The sequence below is a fragment of the Myotis lucifugus genome, unplaced genomic scaffold (genome assembly GCF_000147115.1).
Source record: "Myotis lucifugus unplaced genomic scaffold, Myoluc2.0 scaffold_333, whole genome shotgun sequence".
Classification (NCBI taxonomy): Eukaryota; Metazoa; Chordata; class Mammalia; order Chiroptera; family Vespertilionidae; genus Myotis; species Myotis lucifugus.
In genome coordinates, this window is record NW_005871381.1 from 1,084,232 (window position 1) to 1,106,790 (window position 22,559).

A 22,559-nucleotide genomic window follows, 5' to 3' on the forward strand; every position below is an offset into this window, starting at 1 on the left:
AGATTTAAAAAATATATATGCCTTCAGTAACTAGGGACCAAAGAGAGCAAAAACCAAAGTCACAGGAGCAAAACCAAAGCCACGGACATCCACAAACTCAGTCCACTGACTTGTTGGGATTTCCTGAAATGGATCCCTCCCTCTTCACTCTAGGCACCCACCAGCCCCAAAGAAATGTCTCAGATGAACCTCAGTCCACAATCACTTATTTCCCAATAAACAGGCATAGATCCCTGCTCTGTGTTGGGCAGGGAAACTACAGATGCTGCTCTTGCTCATTGTGGTCCATTGGGGGTCAGGGCCGGGGGTCTGAAAATAAGCTCCTGTCCTTTTCTGACCTGCTCCCCTGGATGTCACACCGCCTCCTTCTGACCGTCTCAAGGCTGTCCTCAATTCTCTTGTGATGATTCTTTGTCCTAAAGTATGGCTATTTCTAGTTTTCTCCCCCTTTCTCCACTATACATTGTGTCCTGAGAGTAGGAACTGCTTTCCTTATCTTGTGAAGTCTTAAATCCAAATTTTTTTTAATTGAAAAGAAATACTTCATCACGAATCCTTGTCTGTCCCATGTGGCCCACTGCACTGACCTTCAAAGTCTACGTTCCCTTATAGTGTTCCAGCTCCCGTGGACCCAGCCTCCTCCTGGCTGCCTTGGGATCTCTCTGAGACACACATCTGGCCATGCCATTCCCTGGCTTTTTTCTTAATCTCTACCCCACCACCATTCTAGAATGTAAAATTCCTCCCCTAGCAAACAAGGCTCCTTGAATTCAGACTCAACCCAGAATGTATAGTCTAACTTCCAACTACTCCACTTCCTCCTGTACCCACCTCCTGCCGCTTTCCAAAATGTCAGAAGCTATTACATATCAGTGACTTAGCACATGCTGTTCCCTCTGCCTGGGATGCTATTCCATTACCTATCTACCATGGGAAATAATTTTCATTTTGGTGGGATATTTCATAGTAGCTACATCACTACTAATTGCTTTGTTTTTCTAAAAGCTCTGGTTTATTGAAGTTACAACGGGTTATAATTGAATGATTTGCTCCCGTTATCTTATTTACTCCTGAAAAAATTATCATGAGGTTGCTTATGATTACTCCCATTTTCCAGAAGAAAAACTGAGGCTTGGAGGGAGATAAGTAACTGGTCAAAGTCCACAAGTATGAGGTGGTAAGGGCTGAAGTTCTCTCAAGGTCTGCCAAATTTGGAAGCTTGGGCTCTTTGCTGCCATGCCAGACAGCGAGCTGTGATTTAAATGTCACCTCCTCTCTGTAACTTTTTCTGATCATCCCTTCCCCTACCATGGGATTAGTCACTCCATCCTCAGAGTACGCAGCACTTTGTACAGGCTGCTGCTTTATTATCTGGGCATTTCTCCTGTCAATCTTTCACACTCACATCTACCAGGAGCAGAGTCCTGGGGGACAGGAATTGTCACCCACATCTCTTGGACCCCCATGTGTCCATCACATGGCCTGAGATGCTGTAAATGCTTCATACAGGCTTGTTGAGGGATTTGGGAGAAAATTTGGAGATAAAATACACAGACCAAAACAAGAGACCAGGAGTCCTCATTTCTGCCCCTTTCTGCAAAATTTTAAACAAGTACTTCCCCCTCCTTCCTCCACCACTGTCTTTAAAGTGGAGCCATCTGGCGCCACAGGCTGGTTAAAAGAAAAGGGAAATTATACACATGAAAGTGCTTGACTGTCGCATTAATTCCTACTTTTTTAAAAACAGTGTTTAAGGTTGTTGTTTTTTTCTGGTTTATAAAAGGAAAGCAAAATCATTTTAGAAAATGTGAAACTACAGAAATGTACAAACCATGTGTCCTTTAAGAGAAGATGCCAACATAATTTTAGCCTTGGAACATGGTCCCTGGGCCTGACTTCTGAGAGATCCAGGGCCTCCACTGAGGGACCATAGTCTTCCCTCCCCGACCTTTGGGGTCCCTGATGGCATCCTTGTTGTTGTTATACTCCTGTAATCCTTTCTCTGTATTTAAGTCATAGAACTTCCTCATGCTATTAAAGAATACTCATGAATATTCAATAGCTGCACAAAGGCCTCACTGTGTGAGAGTGGTGTTAATCTAGAAAAATGGGTTCTGAATTTAAAGGAGGTGACAAAATCGATCCCTTTGAGTCACTTAAGAAGGCCAGGGCCCTAGGCAGGGATGGCATGGATAGAGCCCTGTGGGGAGACCTGCTCCTTTGCAGTGTATCCCTGGGCTTCTCCATGGGCACCTCCCGTCCCTCAGAACACGGTCATGGGTCCCTCCCTTCAGTTTGCATTCAAGCTTTTGTAGCAGACATATGGTGGCTGATTCCATCTCAAGGGGGCTTTATTCACAGCCCAGCTGTGGCGACAGCTTGATAATACTTCCCAAGTTCAGGAGAGATCCTAAGTCGAGGCCATAAAATAGTTTGCGACCTGGTTCATTGCTCTTGCATCAAAGGAGAGAGAAGACTTGAGCGCTGAAGGAGAATCGCGACGGCTCTTATTTCCTGAGGGTCTTCTGAGCCAGAAGCCTGGGCTGCGAGCTTCACACATGAGTTTTTATTCGATCCTCGCCAGGGGTGGACGGGTAATAACCATTGGCCCCATATTGCAGACGAGGGGACTGAGGAGCAGAGTTGTGAAGACACTTCCTAGCTGTGAAATGAGGCCTCCTCATTCCTCTCGGGAAAAGGAGGACCAGTTCCCAGCCAGTCAGAGCCTTTTCAATTCCAGATGCTGCGCCCCAACGCCATGGCCCCCAGAAAGCACCGCTGGGCATGAAAGGGCGCTGTGTCGGTGCCCAGACAGCAGACATTCTAAAGTTCTAAAGCTTCTAAATTCTCCCAGGATGAGAAAAGGCTCGCCTCTCTTCCAGTGCCAGGAAACAGGATGGGAGATACCTTTAAAAACACACTTAAAAGGACCCATCAGAATCAGATCTGTCCAGCTCCACTAACAGCCGCCAAAAGGCACTGAGATGTTTGGAGGTAATTTCATTAGGATGATGACATACTGGCCAGGCATTTCCTAATGCTCACTGTTCAATTCCCAAACTCAGTCTCTGCCTCTCCCTCTCTGGGTGCTGACCCCAGGGGCCCTGGGTGGCTTGTGGAGGCTCAGCCCAGGCACCAGCGTCTCCAGGGCCTGAGCTCCCCTCCCCAGCACAACCTCAAGGCGTGTGCTGCTGAGCCACGTGTGACACATCAGGGCGGCGGCGGCTTCAGAATGTGTGTTATCTCAGAGAACTCTCTCCTCATGGCCAAGTTCTGCTCCACTGGAGGACACAGCTGCTGTTTTAACACATTTTGGAACCTCTATCTCCTGTCTCCTCTTACTTCCCTCATCGGGGGTTCATCATCTAACAGAAGAAAGGTTTGGAGAATGAAACTGGCTCTGACGTCCCAGCTCTCAAACATTGTCTAAAAGAATTATACCACACAGGGCTAGTGAAGTATTGGGGAATTTTATATTTAAAAGGCCCTTGAGGGAAAGCCTGGTGTGAAACAAATCTTTCCTCATCTTGTTTTCTAAGACAGAATTCTTTTAAAGCTAGACATTAATTTGGACTTTCAATTAGTTTGTTCTTTCCACTAACTCACTTCCATAGCTACCTGCCCGGCCCAGGGCCAATGGACAGGACCCTCAAAGATGATAGGACACAGCCCCTTTCCTGAAGGACCTAAGTCTAGCTTGGCACATAGATAGGCAGAGAGACAATCCCATTATGACATGCAATGCTGTAACTGAAAAATGGACAAAGAACTATGAGGTCACAAGAAAAACGACCTTGAGCAATGAGAGGAGGTTTCACGGAGCAGGAGAGAAGGCAGAAAATGCTGCTCCCTTTTAGAATCCCCTAGTCCTTCCTCTCCACCTACTCAAATGTGTCATGGCCTTCAAGAAGGACACCCAGTCCCTTAAAGTCCATCCTGGTAACTGACTCCTGCCAACTTGTGCTATGGGTCCCTTGGAAATTGAGATACTAATCCATATTTTGCATATAGATTTTAGGCCAAGTACTCTTTGATATGCAATTACCAAAATCCTTATTATAGCAAAGCTTTCCCCTTCCCCCCAGGACATAAGCACCATCCAAATTTCCATTCAGTAAACAACCAGGCTCCCCCAAGCTCATTATGCCACCTTTTGGTTGCCACCCAATTTCAGGTCTCCTATATAATGTTTTCCCCTTCTAAACCTGATCTCCCTCCAACACACACACACACACTTACTCTCTCAGGGATTTTCTCAATTCATTTTATCTCAGGAAACCACTGCCCAGACAGGTATAGTGAAATGATTAACATGTCAGTTTCACACGCTGCAGACCTGGGTTGGGACTCACTCTAGCTGCCTCCTTCCCAGGCGTGTGATGCTGGGCAAGAGGCTTAAACTCTCCAATTGCTACCTCTTCTTTGACAGGAGATTTTAAGAATCGTCAATCTCCAAGAGTCTCAGCCACCATAGGGCCACTGATGCTTTCTCATCAAGAAAGTTTTCCTCGAGAAGACCACATTGACTACAGTGCGAAGAACTCGAAGGGGACAAGAAGATGTAGCAATGGCAGCCATGAAGGACGGTCATGGCCAAGCTGGGTTCGTGGTATGGGTGGTGGAGAGGAGCATTGGATTTGCGAGGCCTTTCGGCCTGGAATGGACAGAACCTGGAGATGCCTGATGTGGAAGGAGGAGACTCTCTCCCCTCAAGACCCAGCAGAATCTCCATGTCTCCGTTCCAGCTCTGTCTTCTTCTCTTAACCCTGCTATTTCCTCAGTGCCAATGCTCAAGTACAAAAAAAGTTCTTGCTCCCATTTTATAGGTTTTTTTATGGTTCATTTTCCAGAATTGAGGAGATTGATCCTAAAGATATCATTGTCATAAAACCACCAAAAATTCTGTGCCATTGTATAGGTTTCTGGAAGTTTCCACATAGGTTATCCGATTACATTCCATGGTCTGGGCAGGTCAGCAACTGGCTTTAAGGTAGCTCATTGGTACTTTTAAAATGTTTGATGTCCGGAGAACAAAATTAATGGGTTTTAATAGTATAGAATTGTGTGGAACAGTATGCTGTTTAAGAGCAGGGACTCTGGAAACTACTGCCTGGGTTCAAACCTAGTTCTTCCATTCACAAGTTGTGTGATAATCAGCAAGTTATATACCCTCTCCTGTGCCTCAGTTATCTCATATGTGAAATATGAGCCCCTGATGCAGGTTAAGAGAACTACTTAAAGCGCTTAGTGCTCTGCCTGAAATAAGATATTTGCTTAATAAGTGATAGTTTTATCAGATATGCTGGTTTTTAACGAAGTGTTGGGTTCCTGAGTGAAGGTCAAGAGTCAATCAACCATTTCCAGCCGGGAACCCCACTTCCTCTGGTCCTAGCTATCCTCACACGGTTCTCCAGGGGGCAGGGGTGGGTGGAGTTGGCACTCACTGTCTTTCTGTGGCCTCTGCACAGGTTTCTTGGAGTCTGTGGGCTCACAGTATGGCAGAGAATGGGCACACAGGTGGCCCATTTGCCATTTGCAAAGTGAAGGCAGCCTTTGTGGCCCTGACTCTCTGATGACTCAGGTATTCTCTGGAGTCTTCAGTGCTATTGTGGGTGAAGCCATGAAGAATGGGGTGGTTTCCACTATTATTTTTTCCTTTTAGAACAAGCTGCTCTGAATTTCTGGAGCTGGGATGATGCCAAGTGTATTTACCTTTATTTAATCACTCAATAGACTCTCTGTGAAAACAAGGGTAATTGGGCCTAAAATATATCACCCAGAGGCTTATTTTAACTACCCGAAATAAAAGCTAGATCCCCAATTCCAACAAAATTACCAGACCATTTCCCTTCCAAGACCTTCTGGCAATGTTTACCTTCCCTGGTGGATTCTCTCAATGTGGTTGTCTGTCCCCAGCACCAGGGAGTCCAGAGGCAGGGGACAGGCTTATCCAGAGCAGCCAGCAGTGAGGAGCCTTGGTCAGGAGGGGTTCCCTGAGACTGCCACCCGCACAAACAAGCGGGGCATGTTTCCTCACACTGCTCCAGGACCTATGGAACAGCACCACACACACCCCAGGGTTCACGTCTATTCTCCTGAATAATAAGAGATGATGACAATTACCTGTGAGGGTTCAAAGATGTGCTCAATCACATGGTAGGGATTTTCAGTCAAACTTCCTTTTTGTATTTTAACATATTTTGTATTTTGTAAGTTCGCAATCAACGCAGTAATAAATCACTGTGTCAGTTTCATTGGCAGCATGTTCACTTTCTTTGGGCACATAAAGTCAGGGTGCATCTTACATTTGATAAAATATGACCTGTGGTAAATAGAAACCATTCCCTGGCAAACTGTAAACTCTCTGATTATTGTGTGTGTTTTTTCCAGTATCTTCTGCTCTTAAATCACAGCCTCCTTAAAGGAACCAAGACTATGTGGAAGAGAATATCGGTTATAAAAGGCCTTTTGGACTGGACCAGAAAAACACCAGTGGTTTCAGTCTGTACATAATTGTGCAAGTGTCGTGCATACCTCGTGTTTCTCCAATCTTATGCTCATGACAGACATCACTAATCAATTCAGCACTCCTTCCCACTGAGCCAAAATGCAGCCTCTGAATCTTTCTCAATGCAGTACGATAGGCAGTTAATACCAATCCGCCAGAGTTGGTACATGAAGCAGCATCTATTTTCTGTCCCTGACTCAGAAGCTTGGGAGATAGGGAAAGAGAATGGGCATTGGCCAAGTCAAGAAACTTAGTCGTGTGAAAAACATCTCAACGATGACAGAGTCCATTGCTCAGAAGTCAAGGTCTAGAGCTGTGAAATCAGCATGTCACGGAGCCAACCCTCTGCCGAATGAGTGTGGAGACTCTCCTATGCTCCCTTATCCAAAATATCCTTCCACCAACCCATGCTGCCTTTCTCAGCACCGAAGTCAAACTCTTCGCTTACATAAGTAAATAGATTAGATTCTGGCAAAGAGAGGAAGATAGGGCAGCAGCCATGTAAAAGTCTTTTGCTTTCTGTTTTGCAAAATTTCCTTTTGCTCATTTGTCACCATAAACACCTCATTGTTCAGGCAGGCAATCTACAGAACAAAGCAGAAATGGTTATTTCCAGCAAACGATAATTACAATGTGCTCTGTGCAAGAAGCAATCATCCTAGCCCTATGGTTCCTGTATGTTTAATAGCCAACACCTTTCATAGCAATGTTCCCACTTCCATAAATAAGAAGAAAAAAATGTCACTATTTAATCCCATAATGACACGAGAGAAACCAGCCACCCCGTGCCTGATCAAGGCCTCGTTGGGATTTCAGAAGTACTAGACATATCGGGTGTTTGCCATAAATATTGGTTGTTTAATATTCCCAGGCAATGGAAGGTAACCAATAAAAATCATATCTGGAAAATTAAAAGTGGCGGTTGGAATGGGGATCTCTCCTCCTTGTCAAATTCCAATTTGAAGTTAAATTGGGGCTTTCAGTGCTAAGACAGGGACCCTTGACCTCTGAGTAATTACTTTCCCACATCATTTTCTTTAATTTGGAGGAGAGAGTTCTATTCTAAGAATTGCTGGGTATGCTCATTTTGTGAACATGAAGCTACATCTTAAGAAAAGCCTGTTTATTTCTTCCTCCTCGATCAGGACATCCCTCCTCCTAGTGAGGTGTGCTTGCTGCCCATCTGAGTTCTCCTCGCTCAGCACTCTCAGCATTGTAATTACACCAGAAAACTCAAGGGTCATTGAGACTAATGACTCAGCTTCAGCTCCGAACCTCTGCAAGGTTCCCGGAATCAGCCCAGGGGGCAGGGCAAGTCTGAGCAGGAGGTTCCTTACACTGCTGCCCCTGCCTGAGAAGTGGGCTGCTCTCCACATTTAGAAAAAGCATTTGTTGAAGGAGCAAAAAGGGTCTGAACTATGGGAAAAGCACATAGAAAATCATGAAGGTCTGCTATAGCACAGCGTTTGGGGGAGTAGTTCACTCATTCATAACTTGAACAAGTATTTATTGAATACCTACCATATGCCAGGCACCCTGCTGGGTATTAAGGATTAAAAGGAGTAAAACATGCCCCTGGCCCTCAAGGGAGTCCGCAGAATGTAGGGGCATGAATCACAAAACCAGAAAATCTCCTTGCAATGGACCAAGTACAATGGTCCAATGACTGAGAGCGACAGGGGCTCTGAGAGTCAATGGGAGACCAGTTGGGGAGAGACTAGGGCCAGAGGTGCTGAAAACAGCAGCACTTAGTGGGTGATTAGCGGTGGCAGGTGAATGGGAGGGAGAGTCATAAACTGAGTGAATTTGAGACACTTGAGAGACTTTTCACTGGGGGAGGTCATGGTTTTCTTGAGGTCACAGATCATAGTTAACTCACTTCTGAGGCTCTGTGCTGAGTACATAAGAAGTTCTTACAAAATACTAAATGGATAAATAAATGAATATTGTGTATAAAAAAAAACACCTGTGTAGATGTTTCTTGCGTATCATCTCATTTAATTCTCACAGCAACTCTATAAAAAAGGTCTATTATTATCCCATTCTATGGATAGAGCCAGGCCTCCAAAATCTCAGGTATGAGAGAGGAGCCAAGTAGGGCAAGTTCACAGATTAAAGTGAGGAGAGAGAGAGAGAGAGAGAGAGAGAGAGAGAGAGAGAGAGAGAGAACATGGAAACATGCTCAAAATCATAAGTCATCATGGAAATGCAAATTTAAACCACAACCAGACACAACCAGAATCATTATATATCCACTAGAATTGTTATAATCCCAAGGACCAACAATACTAAATGTAGATATATAGATAATGTGGGTCATTTAAATAATCTAGAACCCTCAAACATTGCTGGTAGGAATGTAAAACGGTACAGGCACTATGGAAAAGTTTGGCATTTTCTTACAAAGTTAGACATACACTTTCCACATCTCCCAACAATTCCGCTCCTAGATTTCTACCCAAGAGAAATTAAAATATGTTCATACAAAATCTGTGTGTGAATGTTCATAGCAGCACTATACACAATAGCTAAAAGTTGGAAGTAATTCGAATATCTATCAAGTAGTAAATGGATAAACGAAACGTGGTATTTTCATACAATGTACTGCTATTCAGTAATAAAAAGGAATTAAGTAGTTGCACATCCTAAAACATAAATGAACCTCAAAATACTATTCCAAGAAAAAAACAGTCCAAACACAAAAGACATATGTGAAATTTCCAGAAAAGGCAAATCAAAAGAGCCAGGCAGTAGATAAATGGTTGCTTAGGGCTGGGGCTGGGGACTAGGAGTGGACGGGAAGTGACTGCAAATGGAACTTCGGGGGATGGAGGAAGTGTTCTAAACGGAATTATAATGATGATTGCACAACTGCATATATTTACTAAGACTAATCATTCAATTTTCAAGTCTGTAAATTATACTTCAATGAAACTTTTCTAAAAAAAAAAAAAGGAAGAGAGAGAGAGCTGTATGATTTAGAAGAAGGGGCGGAGGATGTCTCAAATGGGTTGATGAGATATTTGGGGCAGCTTCATAAGAGAACACATTTATGCTGGACCTGGAAGACTAGGGAGGGTTTCAACAGAGAGAAACGGCACATAAAGGCATTCCAGACAAAGAAAGCAGCATGAGAGCGAATGTGCCAGGCATGTTTGGGCAGTATCCAGACAGCCAATTTAGATGGAGAAAAAGAAATGAAAATGAAAAACTTGGTTGCTGCCAGATGACAGAGTGGAGAAGGGGCAGACTAATGCATTTATGTCTTAATTTGGTTGACAGTGGGGAGCCACTGAATATTTGAGAGTAGGGCAGTGTCCTGGCAAAGCTGAACGGGGCAGCAGTGAGAAGTGTGTGTAGGATGGGCGAGCGACCAGGGCAGAGCATCAGATAAAAAGCTCAGAGAACTGGCTGTAGCAAATGAGGGCCAAGCGGTGGCCACCTGCCTGTGTTGTTAATACAAAGAGACAGAGAAAAGTATTGTACGCCATAAAAATAATAGGCCCCATTATTTGGTGCCTTCTATGATCCAGGCACTGTTTTCTGTTTTGTTTTGTTTTTAAACCTGAGGATATTTTTCTATTGATTTTTAAAGAGAGTGGAAGAGAGAGAGAAAGACAGAGAGAAATATCAATGTGAGAGAAACACATTGATTGGTTGCCTCCCACATGCCCCCAGCCAGGGCCCCGGGCTGGGGAGGAGCCTGCAACCAAGGTACATGCCTCTGACTGGAATTGAACCCAGGACCCTTTGGTCTGCAGTCTGACGCTCTATCCACTGAGCAAAACCGGCTAGGGCTATGATCCAGGCACTATTTTAAAGAATCACTTGTGAAGGAGAGAGTGTGAAGACCCTGTGATGTATGAAATAAACAAAGTGGGTTGATGGTCACCTTTAGGTCTGGCTCCAAAGAAAAGGAATAAAGATTAGAGGACTCATAAGATACTTATCTAAGGTGTGCTATGGGAACCACAGATATGGAAGCTTGTAGCTGAAAAAGAAATGGTGATACTGCTAAGGTGAAAGGATGGTAAGTGAGACAAATGACAGAGACCAATTCATGTGGCTCTCTGCCCCAGGAAGGCAGGGGTGCCTGGCACTGCTGGCCCTTTCTCTGATGTCCCCACGCCCTGAACTGTGCATTAATATATACTAAGTACACATGCTTTGACATGAGACAGAACAGATGGGTATAAAGGAGACTGTTACACTCTATTGTTTCTAGTGTAAGTCCTTGTCCATCTAATGTTAGAATAACACTCAGCACCTAATGGTGTATGTCCATGAAGCAAGACCATAGTCTATCCATGATCAGCATCCACTTTTAATTATCTGTCAACACTTAAGTATCAGGACATTGCACATAAAGTTTATAGATTTTCCGCTTCTCTTGAGATGTTGGGAGTTCTGGAAATTATAGGACCCAATCCCACATGGTTTCATCAGAGCTGAGTGGCACTTGTCCTCTTTAAACATTGAGGACCCTGCCTGGAATGCTCATTCATTCACTCAGTCATTCAACAAGTATTTATTGCGCACCCACATGCCAGGCACTGTTGCAGGGTCTGGAGATACGAATGTACAAATCAGACAAAATTACTTACATTCCTAGAGCCTATATTTTCACCAGGAGAGCCCGACAATAACCAGATAAATAAAGGTATATATATATTTTTTTTCAGGTGATAAGTACTAAGCAACTTAAAGAAGAGTAAGGTGTAGAGATTGAAAGAGGATGGAGAGAGGTGGCAGGTACTATAGACAGAGCAGTCAGCAGGGAAGCCTCTCTGAGTAGGTGACACTGAGCCAAAATCTGATTAACATGATGTAACCAGGCCTCAGACTTGAGGGACAGATGGGCCAAGCCAAGGAAATGGCAAATGGAATAATGCTTTATACGTGGGAGGAACACGTAAAGGAATGAGTGAGGGGGCGAGGGCATTTCAGGCCCCAGTGACGGTTTAGATGTCCCTCTGAGTGATGGGAAAGCACTGGTGAGTTTGAGCAAGAGAGTGACGTATTTCTTTTCATGACTGGTCCCTGTAAGCATTAGTTTTTGGCCCTTGGCTTAGAGCACGATGGGCAAGGTTAGAGATAGGCTCTGTGTCTGGAGAGAAAGAACAGACTATGGGGCAGGAATCTCCTGATTTATGGAACATAGTGTTTGTGCAGAAGAATAACCAAAACTTAGCAGCGACCTTGAATTAACCAACATCCAAGGGAAGAGTTAACACACAAGGAAGCCACTTAGAAAACCAAGCTCATGGGACCCGGAGACTGGGCCCTGCTTGACACTAGGCCAGAAGTAAAGTTCCTGGTGAACGTGAGCATGGAGCGCTCTGCTCGGCCTGCTCACAAAGAGCTTCTCTCACTTCTCCCTCTTCGCCAGTGACATTCCCTCCCCACTGCCACACTCAACTCGGTAGACGAGTCCCAAGTCTTGTTTTATTTCAGCAACTTGATTTAACTCACATGGTCTCCCAGCTCAGATAGGAAAACAATCATCTGACCCTTGCACTCCAAAACAAAGCAGTGGTCGGCGCTTGGTGTTCAACATGATCTGGTGTTCCAGAAAATCCATTCCCTGACCATGAACAGTGGAAAACGTTTGACAAGAGGAAGGATCTACTCACAATCAGTTGGTGATCCCGCCCCATCGTGATGACCATCCGGTTCACCGTGCGAAGCAGCTGGACCATGATCTCTTGGATGTGGTGGTAGGTGAAGGCCTGTAACACAGTCAGAGACATCTGTGTGACAACCGGGACATTGTGTCTGCACACCTCATCCAAAGGATATGCAACAGCGGTCAGACATGGTGATCACCAAGATCACCACCAGCAGCAGCATTAGCACCATCACGACCAGCCTTATCACCATCATCATCATCATCATCATCATCACTGTCGTTGTCATATCTCCATCACCATCACCACCAGGCACTGGGCACCAGGAATTCCATTAAGCATCTTAAATATAAGTCAGTAATTAAGAGCTTAAGCTCTGGAATCAGAAACTTTTGATTTAGAATACTAACTGGGTCAAGAATTCTTGTGCTACATGGGCTGCGTTAATTCTCTGCACCTTGGTTTCTTCACCTGTGTGACAGTTGGGATCTAACCTGGAATAAGGACAGAATGTAATGCAGGCCAGTGGTTATACAAGTGATGAAGAAGTTGAGACACAAACAAGATAACCTAGAGATCGGCAACAGCAGGGCGCCACTATCTCCCTAGCCCAGAAGGACAAATGGAGGAGCCAGTGTTGCAGGAGCCCGGGACTGGGGTTTGTGATGGAAACTGTAAGCATGGGGTGCTTGTGCAGTAGAAGCTAAAGGGAATCATGGTGAGCCAGGTTGTGACATTTGTGGAGTTCTGTCCACTTTAAATATAAGTCTCTGAGCCTCCAGCCTCCAGTAGAACTTGTCGATACTTTTTGAGCACTTGCTGTGGTAGGCGAGGGTTTTGTGCATTTTGCACATTCTAAGCTCCTGCACAGAGTATCATCCATGCATAGCTGGGAGGGTGGTCATGGCCAAGTGGTGAGGCCCTGGGATTTTAAATTCAGCATCTCTGGGTCTGGACACAACTCGGCACTTGCATCATGTGACCTCGCTTATCACTTACTTCTCTGAGCCTCAAGTCTTTTATCTACAAAATGTATACGGGTTTCCCACCAGTCTTTCAAGGTTGATGTGAACATGAAAATAGCATGGCAGTTCTGGGAAAATGAACACGCCTCGTTCCACGGCAGGAGAATCTGTGGGTCCAAGATAGAGCCTGGGCATCAGTAATTCATGAATTCTACGCAGCGCATTCTGATGGCTGAGCACCATGACATGACACACTGTGGAGCTCCGGAGACAGCTGGGGTTTGGAAGCAGCCTGTGTCTCCAGGACCTTGGCAGGGCCTGACAGAAGAAAGGGCTGAATAAATGGTGGCTGAAAGGTGGATGGCCCCTCATACTTCTTCATAAGCACCTTATGAAATGTGGCTGCTTTCCATTTAAGTGTGGTTTGTCTCTTAATAGAACCCATGAAAGGAAAATAGATAGATTTGTAGTAAGAAAAAGAACAAAGATGTGCTTATTAAAAACCCTCCTTCCTTCCCAGCAGGCTTTCAATGACTCCAAAGATGAGTAGCCCAGAGATTCCTCCCTTTCTCTCTCTCTCTCTCTCTCTCTCTCTCTCTCTCTCTCTCTCTCTCTCTCTCTCTCTCCTTCTGCACTAATCCCCACTCTCCAGTCCTAGGGAGCTCCCCAGTAGGACCTCTGCCACCAGAGCTTCCACCCAAGCATAATTTTACAGAAACAAGTGCTCATGATCCATCAGACGCCAGTCTCTTGTGGGATTTGAGCCATGTCCCCAACCAGCCCTTTCCCCATATCACGGTTTCCTCCTGACGCTCAGGGGCAGGGGAGAGAACATCTACCTTTAAATCTAGGCTACAGGTGAGACTCTCCTGTGACTTCCTTCTATCCTTTATGTCCTCAAGCCTCTTTTCTGACTTTCAATCTCCAATATTTTATATGCTATAAATGTAATGCTCATGGTAATAAAAATGTTTAACATGTTTTGAAAGCTTACTAAATACCCGGCGCCCTACTAAATAAGACCTCATTCCACAACAAGACGGGCAATATTATGATCTTCATTGTTTAGATGAGAAGACTGAAGCCCAGAGAGGTTAAGTAACTTCTCCAGGGTCACCAGCTAAAAAGTCAAAGGAAAAAGATTCAAACCCAACATTTCTGGCTGCAGAGCCTGCTCCTTGCCCACACTCACCCAGGGGGACTGGAACAGGAGCATAGGTCTCTGGTTACTATGTTGGGGCCTCATCAGCCTCTTTCTACCTGTGAGGATGGACAGCTCCACCCTCCAGCTTGAAGTATTATTACCTTCAGTAACTTCTGATCTTGTCTTTCCCTTTTAGAAAATCATTACTTCCTTGTCCTCTCTGCATTTCTTTGCAATTTCATCAATCTGAGCCCACTGCCAATTCATATAATGGTTTCCATTTGATGCCCCCACCCCCACCCCGGATTATATCTCTCTCCTCCTTTACCAATAGAGATAATAAAACCCCTTTCTCCTGCTTCTTTTAAGTAGCCGTTTCTTCATGCAAAGAGCAGCAATTAGACTGCTCAGGAAGTTTGGTATTCAAAAGTGGGAAACCGTCCAATTTATTTCCTTTCACTTTAGGTCCCAATAGGAGAGGCGGTGCGGCTGAGTGTTCTGGGCTCTGACGGACTTGACTTTGAATCCCAATACTGCTAATTTGAGCTGGTGACCTAGGACGAATTACTTTTCTTCCCCGCATTTCAGTTTCTGTGACAAACAATAGAAGCCTGAAGTGCTGGTTTGAAGAATGAGTAAAGGAATGCAGGTCAAGCCCTCGCTGCCCAGGGTGGACACATAGTAGGTCCTCAGTAAGTGGCGGCTGCAACTCCTATCCCCCTTGGTCTTCAGCTGCGTTCCGGCCAAGCTTGCAGATTCCCAGCACGCAGCAGCACGTGCAGTAAAAGGCAATGCATAATCTAAGCTCTGGATAATATCGAGATGTCGCCCAAAGAACGTATAGCGTATATGCAAATGGAAAACTTTCAAGATGATAAACCTGTGCTAAGCAGCAAAAATGCAGCCACAAATCACCCACTGTTAATTGCTCCGCTGCCAGGCAAGTGGAGGAATCTCTGCGGAAGTGTCTTCCGGGCTCGAACTAAACGGTGGCTTGTAATTGAAATGACAAAGTCAGTCTTCCCATTATGGCCCTGGCAAAGAAATCAATCCAGCCAACCTAAACACACTGCAAATTGTAGCGGAGTTGTTGTTTTTTTTTTCTTTTAATAATTATAGGCTGTGTGTGATATCTGGAAGGGACCTGGGGTCCGTTCGTTAATCTTACCCATAAGCCCAATACATAACAGTAAAAAGAGGGATGACATAAGTCAGTCAGGAAAAGCTAAGAACCATATGATTTCACTCCTCTGTGAGATATAAAACTGAAACTCACAGACACAGACAACAGTATGGTGGTTACCAGGGGGAAGGGAGCAGGGGAGTTAGGGGAGTAGGGGGCCAGGTATATTTTTAAAGGAAGGAGGAAAAACAAAGAAGGGTGAGAGGGAGGAAACTGAAAGAAGGGTGGGTAGGTGGCTGGGGGGAAACCCCTGTCTTCTTGGCTCACCCTGGGCCCTGTGCCAGCCCTCAGACTTTGTAGAATGCAACTCAAAATAATTAATTTCCGAGTATTTCCAGAATAATAATAGAGCATACCATATATGAGAGGATTTTAGGAAATAATATACAGACACAGAATTTCACAACATTGAATCTAATTCTGTAAAAGGTGTCCCCTATTTTCATTTTTCTTTCAACCCTTTTGATGATACCAAGTAGAAAAGAACCCCTTTGGTGCTAATATATCTTTAACACCTGTCTGTTCATGCAAAACAAAACAACCAGGGGAGGCCTCGGATCAGAGCTGACAGACAACAGCATCTTCTTAGAACCTAATAACATTGTTGTATTGTGTCTATATATAGCAAGTGTTCAGGAAAAGACTCCAAACCTGAAAATAAAGCAAAATAAGAATTTCTTAAATTTTTAATAGCGTATTTCTGAGAAGCCCAACTGGGGGAGTCCTCTTACTCTCTTGGAAAATGTAATTTTGTTTCAGCATCCACAACTGAGTAGCAAACAGAAATATTAGAGCTCCGTAAAGCCAGAGGCTCACTTGTAGAACAGTGATAAAGTGTGACATTTTCTAGTTTGCTAAAGTTTATAGCTCTATTGGTCTGTAAAAATTTTATGGGTTTTATATCTAAGCCCAACTCAATATAAGCATCTCCTCTCCCCAACTTTAAGAATCCTAAACACTTTTGAACTAGCTATTTCTTTGGTCAGCTTTTCCCCCAGTTTAATAAATAAAACTTTGAAATGTGCTCACTACCTAACTACATAAGATGATATTCTTAATCATTTGAAGATTCCACTTTTACACAAGTAATGCTGGCTACTTAATGGTGGTAATGTTAATTTTTTTTAATCAGTGTTACAAATGTGTATAGTTTAGAAACGCTGTCCGATGTTCATCATTAAAAAAACAAAAACAAAAAAGAACAAAAAACAAAACAAAAACCCAGCCCGGCTAGTGTGGCTCAGAGCATCAACTTATGAACCAGGAGGTCACAGTTCAATTCCCAGCCAGGGCACATGCCTGGGTTGTGGGCTCCATCCCCAGTGTGGGGCGTGCAGAAGGCAGCAGATCAATGATTCTCTCTCATCATTGATGTTTCTATCTCTCTCTCCCTCACCCTTCCTTTATGAAATCAATAAAAATATTTAAAACAAAAACAAAAACATCAGTCCCTCATGTCCCCCTACCAGAGGACGATCTTTATTTCTTTTAGCATATGTAGTTGTTACTTTGGTACTTATGGTCATGTGGCCAAAACTATGTATTACCTCTTCTTTAAACAAATTCGTTCACTTTTTGGCGTTATCTATTAAGCCTCTGCCATAAAAGACAAGGATTTAACCCTTGTTGCTCCCCCACTCAGCCCCATTAGACACCTATATTCTTTCCATGTCTCCTTCCTCCTATAAAGTTATAGTATAATTTTTGTTGGGTTGATATTTTGTGTTTAAAATATTTTGATATGTAAACGTCATCCCTATCCAAGTTGTAAACAAATTCCCATTTCTTGTACAACTTTTCATTCCCCCAAAAGTTAAAAGCAATCTGGGGGGGGGGGGGGGAATCAGAGATTCCTTTTAGCTTTTAGCTGTCTTTTATGTTATCTTTTCCCTATTCATGATTGACTCTTCTCCTCTTACAAAATTCTCTCTGCTTGTTTCAAAAAGTTTGCTTTGCCTCACAGATTCTCTGTTTCCTGCAAGTTGCTGCTCTTCCGTCTGCCTGTTTTGGACTCTTTCTTTCGCGGTGGAGTTGTCTCCTTTGTTGTCTGGAACCCGTGGTGGGATGCTCACATTTCAGTGTGGGGGACTCACAGGCTGGTTACAGCTCTGGCTGAGTAGACCTTGTGGTCCAGGAGCTTCTCTGCAGGGTGATCTGGCTGGGATGGTTAGTTGGAGCCACTCAAATACCCACATATATACCAGGCTTTCTTCTGGGGCCGCTTGGATTCCGCAGACAAGACTCCTCTGATCTCTTGCCTGAAGGCTGAGAGCCTGGGAGCTGAGGGGAAGGAAAGTGCCAGAGGCCTTGGCTTCTAAGATGCAGACTTTGATTGAAACCTTGTTTGGAGTAGGGTGTTGCTGCCCTCCACTGCGCCTAATGTCGCCTAGTCCTGACACCCTGTGCTGTATCCTCTTTGTAGAATACCCTCCACCCCCTCCCACCCCCACCCATGACTCAGCTGCCCAGACAGGCTGCTTCTTACACACACTTGCCACTGATCCTCCCCGTTTGAGCTCCTCTTCCTCACCCCCACCTCCAGGGGCCCTGCTACCACCATTTCCTGTAACTTGGGGGAAATCTTTGCTGTAGGTTAGATGAGACGTCAGCTTTCCCCGCTGCTGGCTTATGAATCACTCTTCCTGGGTCTGCTAAATCAGTTAGCATTTTTCCATATGATATCTGCCTTCCTTTTATAAAACTCCCTTCACTTTTTCTTTTTAGATTTTTCCAGAGGGAGCAAAATATGAGACTGTTTCATCTATCATCTTTACAGGGACTCCTACCCTAAATGTTCATGGGTAAATGTTTATAAGTGAGCTCACTGAATTAGAAATGTTAACAGGGCATGGGATCATGTTCAGTGACAAAACGGTGACTGTGTCATGCCGATGCCAGATTTTGAAAAGAGTTCTAGTGCAACCCTTACTTTACAGAAAGCCAAACATCAGCTTTGAGAAGGGGCTGGCCTGGGTCACATGACCAGTGACAGGTGATGCCATCGGAGCTTGCATGAAAAACCAGCTCCGCTGGGCAGTGCCTGGCCGACTGCTCCCGGACCCAGCACACGGGCAACCTTGGGCCTTGTGTTCATGCCAAGGACAACCCCAGCTACTCTGCCTACTTTGTCTTTTGGCCTTTTTAGTACCAAGATGAAGATCACAAGGTCACGGCTACAGAGTGATGTCCAAAGACCTTTTCTTTCTAACAACAGAGACACAATGCATAGTCTGAGCATGGAAACTGCTGCTGCCCAGAGCTGCCATGGTCTTTCTCTGCTCTGTGCGCCTATGGAAGAGGTCCTTTCTACTTCCTTTTCACTTAGAAGGCACCAGGAACACTCCCTACAAAGAAAATATCCTAACCCTCAAAGGAGACCACAAGGTCTCCTCTAATGCACAGTCACCTTCTCTCTTTCTCAGGAGTTCTAGGTTTAAGGCTGTCTTCTTCTCTCTTGTGTGTCTGGCTTCTCTCCGGGAAGACTTGATTAATTGCAGGACAGTTCATTGGGTAAAGGAGGCAACAGAGGCGGCGGGGACTCAGAGAGGCAGAGGGTGAGGTCAGTGGAGCTGAGCAGTGGCTTTGCTGTGCCCCATCACCTCCCCATCTCCTATCCACCAGGCAGCTCCCCACTTCCCAGGCAGGACGTGGGTGAGCCCTCATGTGGCCATGAGTGTCTGAGCCCCAGGGGTTCACCTTCTCTAGGAGGGAGAGTTTGTGTCAGTGGTAGGAGAAGACAAAAAAAGGAAGAAAAGATGGGCTTCTCATTCTGACACTGCTGTTACCTAACAATCTCGAGGTGATACTATATGCTAAGAACTATGCATATAGACCCAACAACTGTAATCTCACTTAAAAAAAAAACACCCATTGAAGCCCCAGAAGTGAAATATGAGCATGAGAGAGAGGATGAATAACTTGCCCAGGAATTATCCACTCACAGGTGGCCAAGCCTGAATTCCAGCTCAGTTCTGTCTAATCCCATGCTCTTGCCATGACACAGAGTGTGGGGAGGTGCCAAGAAGAGTGAGTGCGTTAGGCTCTCAGTGTTATGAAAATTATGAAAATAGAGTCTCTCCTCGCACAGACTACGGAGCCAGCACTAACTGTGCTCCTTCCCTACGTTAACCAGACTCACCTCCCCGAGCCTCAGTTTCTTCACCTCTAAACTGGGCATAATGGCACCCACAATGTCAGGACTGTTTTGAGAATCTGTACCTAGTTCTGACACTGACCGCTAATATTTCCTGAGCTTTTACGTTAGGTACTCTTCTAAGCACGTGGCATATATTAGCTTAAGGAATTCTGCAAGCACCTATGAAATGGGGGAAATCCTTCCATTATCCCAGACTTGCAGCTGGGAACACTGAGGCTCTGGTTGGGATCACACACCAGGTGTGAGCACTGATCCTAGTTCCTGCCCAGGCCTGTCTGACCCCCGGGTCCAGGCTTACAGCTGCCCCTGCCTCTGTGTATTAGGACCACGGAGATGAATGCAGGCGGCAGGACTTTGAGATGATAAATCTCTCTGCAAATTTGCCCAAAGTAAACAGTGAGGCAAACATTTGTGTGCACAGCTGTTGATAGCATATTGTTTTATTTATAATATCCAAATGCAGCAAGCAAGATAAATGTCCCCCAATCAGGGATCCCATTATATAAATGACAGCTTATCCACTCAATGGAATAGGAGAAGGCAGATATTCTTGATCTGAAGAGATATCCTTAATATAGCCAGTAAAAAGAGACCACAGGCTACCATGTGTAATATAATCCCATTTATGTTTTTGAAAAAATATTTTCCTATGTCCAAAAATCTGGAAAAATGCATGGCGAGACATTAATAATGGTCCCTCTGAGCAGGGGGAAGAGGCAGAGATGTGAGGTTAAAGGGATAACTTTATTTGCTATGGTTTATTGGAAATTTTCTCAATAATCACTTACGATAATTAAGAGAATAGACCTGTTTCCCAATTGGAAAAAGATGAGTCAGTCAATATGCCTAAGGAACCGCACTCACAGGGACTGGATGGATGCATTCCAGGGGCTGTGGTGGTGCCCTGCAGGCAGCCCTATGGGGGGGGGCGTGTCTGCCCCATGCTGGGCGACCACAGGACCCTTGGTGCTCATGGATAAAGTGCTATTGTCAACTGAGAGGAGCATTACAAAGTAACATGGTTTAACACCTTTTAAAAAGGCAGAACTATGAAATATCATATTCCATTTATCAAATGCTTTTAAGTTCCATTTGCAGGTGGGGGAAAAAATCTACTTAAAGCAACCAGGAAAAAAGAAAAAAAATACATAACAAAACTATTGCCTCCAACAAAAAATATCCAATTGTGCTTAGAGACAAATGTTTCTTTTATTCAGGTCCTATTAAGTTGCTTGTGGAGCTTTTAGTAAAATACACTGGAACCTCCAACCTGCAGCCAAGAGCAGAAAAAATGAAACCAAGGTCTGTTAGTCTAACATCTTAATGCGGATGAATGGAGACTGGCTGGAGCCACTTAGGAGATGTACCTCAGAGGTGTCTACTTTTGTTCTTCAAAGCAGGAGGGATCTATGGGACTGTGTAAGGAGAAATGGATAAACAACACAGCTAACATTTGCTGGATTCTTCACATGTGCTGGCAATGGGCTGTGTGCCTTGTATTTATTATCTCAGTGCATTGTGGGAAAACCCAGGGGATAAGTGTTATTCCATTTTAAGGTGTAAAATAAGATCCATTGTAATTATTATTACCATTCAATATTTTAAGCACTTAATAGGTGACAGATGCTATGCTAAATGCTTCATGTGCACCATCTCATTTAATTCCCAGAATGATCGTATCCATCTGCTACACTGCTGCTCCCCATGCTACAAAGCAGGAAATTCTGACATTTACGTAACTTGTCCAGAGTCACAGAGCCATGGGTAAGGGAGCTGGATTTGAATCCATGTCTTCTTGGGTGCAGGGCTCATGCACTGTGAACACAGCTATTTACAGCAATTTTGTATTGTTTGTAATACCCAAATGTACCAAGCAAGATAAATGTCCAAATGCCCCAGCAGCAATGCGCTCCCTTAGAGTTCCCACTGTAGAAATGGGGCTCTGTGAACTATTTGTAATGTTTCAAGAAGCTTAACAGAAATGGTAGAGTCCTCTTCAGTGTTACCGCATTGGCTAATTGCAATGTCAAGATCCCTTGTTTGAACAAAAACAAGATAGGCAGGCATTCTGTTGAACTCTGCTGGTCAGAAAATTATAAACGCTACTTATATATTACTAGACGCCCAATGCACGAAATTTGTGCAAGGGGCTTGGCCCTCGCAGCCGCAGCAGCTTGCCTCGGCCCTCGCAGCCCTGGCATCGTCTGGAATGTCATCCAAAAGGATGTCCGAAAGGTTATTCGGCTGTCCGGACTAATTAGCATATTACGCTTTTATTATTATAGATTAATTTTTAAATGTGTAAACAAATTACTTAACTTTTAATACATGCTGCTTGCTTGGGAAACAATATATTTTAAAGTATGCATCCTTGGGCCTATAAGAAATGGTGGTGAAAACTCCCTGTTGGTAAAAACCTTTGCTACCATTTATCCCTCCCTGCCCAACTTCTCAATGACCTTCTTCCACCCTCCATTACTGCCCTCCTCTCTCTCCCCTGTTCCACTGGCTGGCTAGTTTCTCCTCTGTTTCCTCCTACTTTATGCCTCTACTTCATCACCAGCCTGCAACCCCAGTCCCGGATGGCTTTAGCCACAGGCACAGAAGGTGCCGCTAAGGACCAGCATGATACTCCGCCACCCCAAATTATTTCCCAAATATACCTCCAAGTGTTTATTGATATTTAAAGTTCCATGGATAGAATGTCATTCTTCAACTCAGGTTAATTCCCTATAGATGCTGAGAGGAGGGGATGGAATCAGAATGTAGAATCTGGAAACTTCTAGGCATAGACTTCCTCAATGGTACTGGCAACAGAGCTTGACCCCACACTAATGCTAAGGGCTTGTTAGACAGGGGAAGAGAGGAATAAAAAAATACACAACCTTCTACTGTACACTCCTTCTCACAGTAAAAATACCCCTAATCACTCCAGAGAAAAAAACAGAATTCTGTAGCTCACTGGATGATGACTGA

The 22,559-nt window shown here is 44.4% G+C and overlaps 1 protein-coding gene across 1 annotated transcript in view; it reads right to left on the reverse strand.

The window, feature by feature from the left end:
* The window catches only part of DOCK2 (dedicator of cytokinesis 2), a gene marked incomplete at its 5' end in the record, with an annotated part of 352,195 nt that overhangs the window by 218,070 nt on the left and 111,566 nt on the right, over positions 1-22,559 (reverse strand). Inside the window, 1 exon segment of the mRNA XM_023764503.1 lies at positions 12,142-12,237. Coding sequence (XP_023620271.1) covers positions 12,142-12,237 — 96 coding nt within the window.